Source organism: Parasteatoda tepidariorum, chromosome 4 (assembly GCF_043381705.1).
Source record: "Parasteatoda tepidariorum isolate YZ-2023 chromosome 4, CAS_Ptep_4.0, whole genome shotgun sequence".
Lineage (NCBI taxonomy): Eukaryota > Metazoa > Arthropoda > Arachnida > Araneae > Theridiidae > Parasteatoda > Parasteatoda tepidariorum.
Genome location: NC_092207.1, coordinates 60,204,607 through 60,216,196, shown reverse-complemented (window position 1 = coordinate 60,216,196; position 11,590 = coordinate 60,204,607). Strand labels below are relative to the sequence as shown.

At 28.4% G+C, this 11,590-nt stretch overlaps 1 protein-coding gene across 1 annotated transcript in view; it reads left to right on the top strand.

Annotated features, from left to right (window-relative positions):
- Positions 1–11,590, top strand: part of LOC107436702 (cGMP-dependent protein kinase 1-like) — a 100,611-nt gene that overhangs the window by 16,214 nt on the left and 72,807 nt on the right. The window contains exons 2-3 of the mRNA XM_043045989.2: positions 4,548–4,744; positions 9,823–9,989. Coding sequence (XP_042901923.1) covers positions 4,548–4,744; positions 9,823–9,989 — 364 coding nt within the window. The remainder of the gene's footprint in view (positions 1–4,547; positions 4,745–9,822; positions 9,990–11,590) is intronic.

Below are 11,590 nucleotides of genomic sequence, written 5' to 3'. Positions count from 1 at the left end.
TGACAATGCGAGCTCTCACACATCGACTCAAACAAAGGCATTTCTGACGGAGCGAAAGATCGAACTGATGGGTCATCCGCCGTACAGCCCTGATTTGGCACCCAATGACTTCTTCTTATTCCCACACATCAAAAATAAATTACGTGGACAACGATTTTCGACCCCCGAAGAAGCGGTTGATGCATTCAAAACGCATGTTTTGGAGTTACCTCTATCGGACTGGAAAAAGTGCTTTGAAAATTGGTTCAAACGCATGAAAAGTGTATTGATCATCATGGAGAATATTTCGAAAAACAATGAAACCAATTTCTATCCCACATATTTGTTTTTTCATTATTAGGCCAGAAATATAAATAGCAACCCTCGTACAATATTATGAGGAGCACCAAAAAATTGAATCGAAAATGAAGCAAGTTAAGCGAAAAATACAAAATGAAACAAATCAAGCAAGAATAAAAATGTAATAAAATTACGGAAAAAAAACACTAAATGTAACATATCAAGCAAGAATAAAAATTTAATAAAATTACGAAAAAAAAACAAACACTACATGTAACATATACAGCGAGTAGCGAATTCAAATGACTTTCCACTTACCGGCATCTTGCAAAACTTATTTAAAATATTATCGTAACAAGTTTGCCAGTTTACAAAATATGAAAATAAAAGCGTAAATAAAGGATAGTGGGATGTTTTTATAACGCGTTCTTACTGTAGTACAAAAACATATTTGATTTGTCAGTTGTTTTGGATCGGGCAGAATCTGGATGTGCGCAAGGTAATTTTATTATACTGGATAATTTAAAGTTTATAATTAAGGAAAGGTCAAATTTTAATTATACAATTTTAATTTTGATAATCCTTAGAGAATTTATTAAAATTTATTGAAAAAAAAAATGTTTCATTAAATATTAGAAGATTTTTAGCAATGGATTCGTCTGAATTGGATTTGCACACGGTATAAATACAAATTTAGGGAACAAATTTTTTTGATAAATCCAATAAAAATTATAACATGCAATTAACTTAAGGATTTTAAACAGAATTTATTTACATTAGTTGGATATCCATTGCTTTTTATAATTTTTATTTGTTTTTATTAATCAAATTTCGGAATTGTTTCTTTTTAATTTCATTCCTTTTTATTTGTTGTTTTGGACAAATAAACATTGCTACTAATTCTTTTAGTTCTAATTATTAAAAATAGTATTTAAATAAGTATTAGAAACATTAGAATTCCATGTAATTAGCCTATTTGTACTCAATTTAAAATCATTCCTTTTAACGTACAATTCACCAATGAAAGATAAAAGGAATGATTTTAAATACTGATATGTTCTATTTTAATACTTAAATCCAACAAAATTAAAATTAATATGGGCGTCCTGATTACGAAAGCAGGATTAATTCCTAGGGGTAAGTATTATTTAACAAATTTGTAACATTGAAATTTAAAAATAATTAAATCATCAATAAATCTAAAAACAAATTTAATATTAGGAGTAAAAATAAGTTAGCTAGATGTAATGAAAAATTAGATCTTAGAGGTATTCTATCTGTTTAAACAAAAGTATGTTTTCTATTTATATAATTAATTATTAAGACAAACAAATATTGAATAATTGAATATAATATATATATATACATAAAAGCTATTAACTCCTTAACTTACTCACTTTTTCCCAATCAAGGTAAAGGAATCGTACAAATCGAGGCAAACGGGGATCAGGGAGTAATAAAAACTCTCTTCATAGTAAAAAATTAAATGTAAATTTTATTTCTAGCAGCGAAAAAGATTTTAATAAGCGCAGATAATATTAAACCAATGAAAGATCTTGTTTTCTCCCTGAATAATAATAATATATATGAGCTTTAAGATCTTATTATTAACTGTTCTTTTATTAATTTACACTTCAAATTTCTTTGTTTCGATCTTGTAAAGGCTAAACTGAGAGTAACATTTCACCAAATAAAAGGAAAAATTTGGATGCTTTATAATTCGTTATTAATTTTCAAAGCCCTATTTCTGATAAGATTAAATTTCATGACATTTTTGAAAATTTAAAAAAAAATTGTTTCCATTAAGAGATTTTAACATTATTAAAAGCTTTAAATATGATAAATCTCTTGGCAAAACTATTTTTAATTATAATAATATTAGAAAAAATTTGGAGAAAATTAATATATCTTATTATGAATGTCTCTGTGAAGATGAGAAATATTTTGAATATTTTGCTAAACATTATAAACTTATCATTAGTGGTTATTTAAATAATACAGAAAATTTAGAACTTCAGAAAGTATATTTAGAATTTTATAAATTGTTATATGGTAAATGTTTTTAAATTTTGTGCCTTTTATCATTAAATTCTTAATAATCTCTTCGTTTTAAGATATCAAATAGATTCACTTTACCTTTAGGTATGTTAATAGAATGGAAATGGACTGTTTATTGTTACTTTAAAAACTTTGTTTTAACTAATGAGAAAAATTTAAATAACAGTGACAATTCAATAAATTTTTCTAAAGTTGATCAATCAATTAAGCAATTACAAAATTTTTTTTATTACCTCCATAGATAAAGCTAACAATAATTATGCAATCTTCAGTAAAAAATTCTATGTTGAACTTGTTAATAAGGAATTCGAAAATAGTAAAAATTTTAAGCTTAGTAATTGGAATAATAATATTATCAATGTATACGAGAACAGTACTATCACTAATAGAAAGTTTCTTAGTACCATGAAAGTATATAAAATTTGTCATAACATCCTTTCCAGAGGGAAAACGTGAACCTTTTTATTGATTCAGTAGGATATACAATTAGTCATTATTACTCTTAGTTTTGCCATTATATTGCGAAGAAACAAAACAAATTTCTCTTCAGGTACATTTTCAAATTGGTAGCAATCATTAAAAATTAAAATGGCTATTTTGTGTTTCTCTTTTTCGACATCAACGAACAGCAAATTCGACATTTGAAAACAACACATGTTCATGAAATAATGCTGGTTATCACTGCTAAAGTCACGGTTATGATTCAGTAAGTGATGTTAGCAGTTACAATTAAAGTTTAAAGTTACGGCTAAGGTACGATAAGTAATGATAGTGTATTACCTGATTAAAAGCTTCAAAAACACATGGGAAGTAAGTTAGGCGAAATGCTTCAAGCACTTCAAAAATCGGTGCCCATCTTCAAGACTTGCCAGATGTCAATGAGAAGAAACAAAAATTTTTTGAATAAAAAAAAACAATAAGTTGCGAATAAAGATTTAAAAATAAGGAGGAGAAACAAAACTAGAAAAAACACAGTAACAGAGAGAAAAAGAAATCACAAATGGCAAATCAAGGTATTATTGGCTTTTTATCTGTTTTTGATGCAAATGAAGCCTTATATTATTATTTCACAACTTCGATTTCTTGGGATTATTTAAGTAATGCTTGTTCTTACAGATGAGGTGGTTTTGAAGTCATATATAGAGATATAATTGTATTACATAAAGAAGTTTAGTTTTTAATTATTCTTTTATATTTAATTATACAATTTATTATATTTCTTTTCATTTTTAAAGGTGTTAGAAGTCTATTAATAATCAAAATAAAATATACAATTGATTATCATTTATGTTTTCGATTAAAATTTTTTGCATGTATCACTGTAATTTGTGTGTCCTTGAGGGACCTCTCTTAATTGTTTCCAAGTGAGCTTTAAATAATAAAATAGGAGTAAAAGAAACTTTTTAAGGGTGAGCTCTTTAAGTATATATATATACATAAGTGATTATCAAAATAATGGAAACACTTGTGAATAAAAGGGACATTTAAGAATTCGCTTCATAAGCATTAAAATATAATCTTATCTACCAGTTTTTTTTAATATAAAAAGTACATATATTAGGTGGTATGAGAGAGCTTCAGAGTTGTCTACGTTTTGATTTTTTGTCAGAAGCGTAAAATGTCAGACCTCACAGATCTTCAGAGAGGCCAAATTGTAGGAGCCCGACTAGTTGGAGCAACAGTGACCGAAACATCCCAGCTTTTAGGCGTTTCTAGAGGTACGGTGTCTAAAGTCATGACAGCATACACACAGCGCGGAAAGACAAGCTCAGCAAAGCAAAATAGTGGACTGAGGGAGAAGCTGAGTGAAAGAGACTGACGGGTATTGAAGCGGATTGTAATGTCTGAAAAGAAAGCAACTGCAGCCAAAGGGACTGCAGAGCTCAATCAGCATCTGGATTCTCCAGGGTCAACAATTACAGTTAGGAGATACCTTCATAAAGAGAACATTTACAGCAGAACAGCAATTCCCAAGTCTTCAAAATCTAGGGTGTTTCCATTATTTTGATAACCATATATATATATATATATATATATACAGAGAGAGAGAGAGAGAGAGAGAAATCTTTCGTGTTGTATTGTTAAATTAGAGTTCAGTTTCCTTATTTAATTTAGTCATTCCGTACCAGAGAGTCAACATTCTTATTATGATTAAATATTCCAAGTTGCTTAAAACCTATAACAGACTTTAATAATTAATTCTATTTCAGGATATTCTGAGATCGTCTTCTTCTTCGATGCTTTCGAAAGGTCCTGACATTCTAACGAGTATTGTAGACAACAATAAAGAGCTTCGAGTTTCGAATCGTTATGGTCGACACATTCCACTTACAAAGAAACAGGGAGTTTCTGGAGAAAGTGCTTCGTTTGAAGACTTTCAAGTTCAGAAATATGACAAAGATTTCAGGTATTGATCTCGTTTCCTTTTTGTTTGACACTTTCAGAAATAGCCATGGTTAGTACGATTTGTACGTAATTTAAATAGTAGTTGCTTGATTTTTTTTAAATCATTGATTTAAATTAACTGATTTTTTTTTGTAAAATAAAAATTCTTGTTTAAAAAGTTTTTAAGTCACAAAATATTTTATCTAAATGTAATCTTAAGGTTGAAATTATTTCTGATTCTATTTATAATGAAGGCAATATCCAGCGAACTAATGAGAGTTTAGTGTATGTAAAGTATTATTCAATGTTCACGATAGACAAAAAAAGGACTAAATGTGGATTATGTTCATGTTTAACTTGTAAGCTATAACTTTCCCTTGGCTGTACGCAAAATAATTTACATTGAACAAATGTATTTCAACTTATAACAATTTAGTTAATTCCAATGAGTTAATTTCAATTTATTACAATTGTTTATTTAAATAAAGGTGCCTTTAAAATTTATAGAACATGTAGATTATGTATATAAATGATGAAGAAAAATTGTTTCTGTCAGGAGTAATTTAGTATAAATGATTTTTTTTTTATGTTTCCTTGATTAAATAATTTAGTCTTTATATGATATCTAACTTGCACGTTGGATCTTCGGATCTTAACTTGTTGTTTAACTCCTAAGTCTTAATTTCCGGAAATATTTTGCTTTTAATAGACGAGACAACAGCAGAAATGTTCGGTTTTTGTCTTTGCAAATTCATGAAAGTAATTAAGCTTGAATAAAAATAAATAGTATTTTTTTTTCAGAAATTAGTTTTCATGTTAGCAATTAGTTTTATGTTTAATTTTTATATGATTATTTTAATCATTTTAGCTAGTCATAATAAGTATTTTAATTGTAATGTTGTTTCTAAATAGTATTAAACATTATAAATATATTTTATGAAAGCTTTGATTGATGTATGTAAATAGAATATGTAAATAGAATAACAAAAATCTGATTTAAATTAAAAAAATCCGATATGAATAAAAAAAAAATCCAATTTTTTGCATGTATCTATAACAATGTGCGTTTAAAAAAGTAGTGCGATACAAAAAAAGTAGTTTGTAGCTATTCCTGGCAATTACTTTTAACATTAGTTTAGAAAAAAAACAAGGTTCAAACTCAACTAATTTTTTGAATTTGATTGGCAGAATTCCTCGCGGGTCTGTCAATAAATGCAATGAAAATGATCCTGTGGCTGTAACTGATCGTTAACAGAAATTGCGTACTTAAAATCAAACAGGACTGATATTTAAAGTAGGAATTACCAAAAGTAGATAATTAATTACTCTGGTGATGCTTTCGCATGCGAATGCACACTCATGAAACATTGATGTTATTTCAAAGAAGGGAAAATATTTTTCATGTACTTAATTTCGTAGAGGATTAAAAGAGCATTAAGCAATTAAAAAAATGAAAGTATTTGATAATTTCGCCTTTTTGAATTAAATATTCCCTATCGAAAAAAAATATAAAAAGCAAATTCGAAAAAAATTGTTTTGGAATAACAAACTGACTCCCGTAAATACGAATAAATATTTCTTAATTATTCCCTTGTAAGCCTCTTTATTCAAAACCATTTTGTACGAAAGTGTAAAGTAAATTCTCCAGCAAAGTTCGCCTCCTTAAATTAGTGAAATAGTTATTACAATTCCGAAGTAATTTGTAGTCACTACATTTGAAAAAAGTAGTTGTAGATGTAGTTAAATACATTTGTAATAAAGTAGTTGTAGTAAACTACGAAAATAATGTTTTTCTGACCACTGCTATAGATCTATGTAATTTTTTGTACGTATCTATGTACTATTTTATTTGTAGAATCTATGAGTACTATATCTGAAATAGCTCTGTAGCTCTTAATTTTACCCAACTTAAGCATTCTAGTAAAGCAATGTAAAAAAAAAAAAAAAAACCCTTACGTGAAATTGTCTGAATTGACTCCGGTTTCTATAATCATCCACCGTTTTTTGGAAACGAATTTTTCAATTATTTTTATTACCAAAATTTGATCTGAAGGAAATTTTATAGTTAAATTTTTATGAAATTCTAGAGGTGTAAAAAGCTCTGAAATATGAGTAGAAAAGAGGGGTACTTTGGTAGGATTTCCCTCCTTAATTTGCTACAAATGTTAAATTTTTTTTTGCAACTATTTAACTTATTTGCTCCATCTTGATATCACTTTTTTCTTCCAAAAATAAAAAAAGATTCAGTCACAATTTCGATTAAAAGCAGGTGAGGATAAATACAATGAATCCTCCAAACTATCTCGCGAGAGAATCAGGACCTTTCTGAAGAGAATGAAGGATTTTTTTTAATCTTTAAATTTCTTCTGAATGATTAGAGAAGTCAAAACTGTAGACAAATAAAGAATTGTAGCAATCAGGAATATGTCGGTGAGTTTATCTCCCTAAAATTTGAAAATAAAATTACGAAAAATGATTGAATTTCTAGCTTTGCTTCTTCTCTTCCAATCAGAAAATATATTTAGAAACAATTTTAACAAAAAATGAGGGAGGGAGGATAGTTCCGTAATATATCTGTAATATTGTTCCCCAATTTATTGCTTGGGGGCAAGAAAAGAGAATAAAAGTTTGAATATTTTGAAAAAATGTTTAAAAAAATTGTAAAAAGCACAGAAAAATATTTTTTTTTAAATTTAAAAAAAAAAGGTTTTTATTTTCAATGTTTTTTTTCAGTTTAGGGATAAAATTTTCCTCCTTGCTACAACTGTCGATGAATTAGAATTTTTTACTTCTCTATTCGCTTAGAAGGAACTTCACGATTAAAATAATATTAAATACGATAAAATTTCCCTCCCCAAAAAAAGTCTTTTTGAATCTCTCGAGATGAAGTTTTGTAGATTAACTGTAGAAAAAAAATTTCCTGATCTCATCCCCCTCACCTTAATTACAACTGAAAATTTTTATTAGAAGATGTTTGGGAGAGAGAAAAAGAGGATGCAATCCCCTTTTATGCATAAAATACTTTATACGTTGAAAATAAATTTAAAAAAATGCGAAAAAATTCCCAGAGGGAACTATCATTTGTAATGGTTTGTTTATAATTTAGGAGGAAAAGGAATCCTCTTAAAATCCTCCTACTTGCTATAACTGTTCATGTTTTAGAAATTTTCACCGCCACAGAATTTTAATAAGAAAAATAATCCTTTTTCAAATCATAACAAGAGCATTATCGAAAAGTGATTAAAAAAAAAAAGAGGGGGTGGATGGATACTTCTCGAAATCCGTGGGAGATGAAGAAAATGGGGTTTATAATATAAACCCCGATTTTGGTAGAATTACGGGGATCATAAAATTATTCAGCATAAAAATTAGTAGGAATTGTGTCAGAGCCTTTCTTGAAGCAGCTTAGTGTTATTGCCTAAAATGAACCTAAATAAATATTAAATTTTTAAAAATTATGTTTCGCAGTGATAAGCTGAAAATCATTTTTATCAAAAATTTTTTTACTACAATTTTAATTTTTACAGTGCTTTTTTCAAAGTACTTAATTATTTTTTAATGAAAAAGTGCATTTTCAAGAACATTTTTTTCTATTCTTGCAATTATTTTAAAAGTTTGCTTTCGAATTATATCTACTGCAACAATATTCCTTTTTGAAATAAAATAAATCTCAAAATTTAAATTATTAAAAATTTGAATTTTTAAAAATATTTCATACAGTAAATGCATAATTTGCATAAATCTATTTTTGAGGGGAGAAAACAATACTAAATGTTCAAAAAACTGAAATGAAATTTTTAGTCGTTGGAATACTTACTGACAAAAGATAATTTTAATTTTTTATAATAATTTTGTTCCTAAGCACTTCTTAAAAAAATTTGCAACGAAATTACAATAATTGATATGAATTACCAATGTGCTGTTATCATCAAAAGTGTTGTTATTCCAACGGAAGTCATATTCAAAAGAAATTATGAAGATTACATTAATAACGAAAATAGAGCATTATATAACTAAATTGAAACACTGTTAAAAATTCCTATGAAAAAATGGTTGAGTAGCAATTTATTTAATTGGTACTTTACCATATTTAAACATAGTATATTAGCCATAAATAAGATGGTATTCAAACTGTTAACTGCGAAAAAAAGTCGTTTATTAACTGATTTCACCTAATACTGTTAAACAACCAGAATTTTATCGCACTAACTAGATCCACTTAATGAAGCCACTTAGTTCTTCGCAGAAGGGTACATACAATAGCCGAGAGGGTTAATCTGTTAATCTCACGACTGGCAGAACGGGCGCTTGAGCCCCGGGGTTAATGCCGTAATATATCCATTCCCTTCGACGATTGATGATTTCCCAGTGTCCTGCACTCCCCAATTTGTGCCCTGGACTGTTGGAATTCGATACTCTCATTCCCGCATAGGTGGCAGAAGTATAAAGCTGCTAACTCTCTCCAATGTAGAGTTAAGTTTCATTCTTTACGGGTTTGAAACCATGCTAGTTGTAAATGGTTAAAAATGCCATATAGTTTTGCATTCATGTTTTTTTAACCATTCTGATTCTAAACGGCTTTAAATCCGTAAAAGTAAAAAAAATTGCGGTTAATTGGTTGAAATAATTTACCATAATTTCAGAATGGAAATTTTAAAAGTTAATAGAATAAAAGAAACCCGAATGCAATGCAACAAAAGAAATATGATGCAATACAGAAATTTTTCAAGGAATACCTGCATTCCTTTAGTATTATAGCTTTTCTGTGAATAACTGTTTTGCAAAAGTATTATTCGTGATTTGAAGCCTAAATCTCCCTCAATCCCTGAAAAGCAAAATAATTCATAAAACATAAATGATCAAACTATTCACAAGTAAAAATCTCAATAAACTCACGAAAAAATGACATACCATTCCAAGGCCTGTAAAAAATTAAAATAAGCAAACGAGTCAAAATAGCACTTCTAAATTACCGTTGCCAGCAGATAGAAACATTTGCGCCGCCAGATCAAAATAATAAATTGTTTCGATACCAACCAAAATATAATTACTCAGTGCTGTCAAACACTCTGTTGTAAATATTAAAATTATTTTGTTCAGGTCGAAGCAGTTGATTAAAGATGCTATAATGGAGAACGATTTCTTGAAGAATTTGGATAGTTCTCAAGTGAGAGAAATAGTGGACTGCATGTACTCACAGTATTTCAGCAAAGGGACTCAAGTCATTAGGCAAGGAGACGTTGGATCTCATTTGTATGTCTCTGCTGGTAAGCATTTTAAAACATTTGCAGTGTGTTTTCTGAAGATCGACCTTAATGTTTATTTTTTTTTATCAAAAGGGAAAACAAAAAAGTGCACATATATGGTTACAATATTATCTTTAAAATACAGTGAAATCTCCAGGAAAGACCTCCTCTATTTATGACCACTTTAGGCAGGCACTAAATTTTTTCCATGGACTTAACTTTGAAGACCATCAAAACCTCCTCCAGCTATCGGACAAACCTCTGCGCCAAATAAGGAAAAGGTCAAATAAGAAAATACAAAATAATATAAAAACAAAAATATTAACAGAAAGGAAAACTAGATTAAAATTATTTTTGAGTGGCCCTTATTTAGAGAGCTCTTTCTGACGATCTCTGAAAGAGATTGTCAACCACATGTTGTAATCAGAATGCACTAAAGACGATTCTATCAACGATTTATTTTTAGAGCTAAAAGCTCAATTTTAAAAAAAAAAAAAACTTTAGAAACTCAGTTATTCGCTTCTTTTAAAGCTAACTAATTTTTATATCAAATTAAATGCAAACTTACACATAGTTGTTTATTTATTTAAAACAACTTTATGATTTACAATAGGTAAATTTGGTTTTACACGCAATTTTATCAGCATTTTTTATTAATTTTATCATTTTTATGGAAGCTAAATTTTATTCGTTGATCAGTCTTTTCCTGATGCTAACAAAAGTGGAATTTCCTCATCAAAAAAATAACACCGAGTAAAATTAAAATCTCTTGCGAAAAGTCATGTCAACATTTTGAAGTTAATGTAGGTAACCCCGAAGAACAACCAACCTCCATTAGCGACCATTTTACTGTGGCACAGAGAGTGGTCTTTCCCGAGAGTTTCCACTGCAATAGTCCGAAAAATATAATATTTTTGGAGTACAAAAAAATTCGGAGCCTTTTTATTTATGTGTTTGGTTAAAAACATAATTTCCGTGTCGTTAGCAAAGTAAACAGAGCATGAAAACTATTGAATAACAACAAAATTAAAATATATATTAAAAATCATATATTAACAGTTTAAAGGTGTGCGTATTTTTTGTGTCAACAAAAAAAAAAGCATTCATGGAGTTTATTACTTGTAGTTTCAAAAAAGTCAGGGGGGGGGGGCAAGCGGATACTTTCACGGTAGAGAAATGTAACAATCACAATTCGACAGAGCTCAAAATAAAGGATTTTCGGAAAATTTGCAAAAACTTACACACTTCAAAAAATAAAAAAAAATAGCTAAAATAAGTAGAAAAAACTAATATTTTGTTTCAAACTACATTAAACTATAACTATAAAACTATAACTATATATAAAACTATAACTATATATAAAACTATAACCATATTATAACTTCTACAGTTACGTATAGTGACACAAGATGAAAAAAAATAAAACTTTTTTCTATTTACATCAGGGTTGGAGTTTTTGCCGGCAAAAAGGGATTTTTGCCAGGACAGTGGCAAAAACCTGGTAAAAACCGACAGAAACTGGTAAAAACCGGCAAAAACCAAATTATCTAAATTGCTGATTAAATATTATTACAAAATACTTGAAACAAATTTAAATCAATCATAAGGAGGTAATTGTTCTC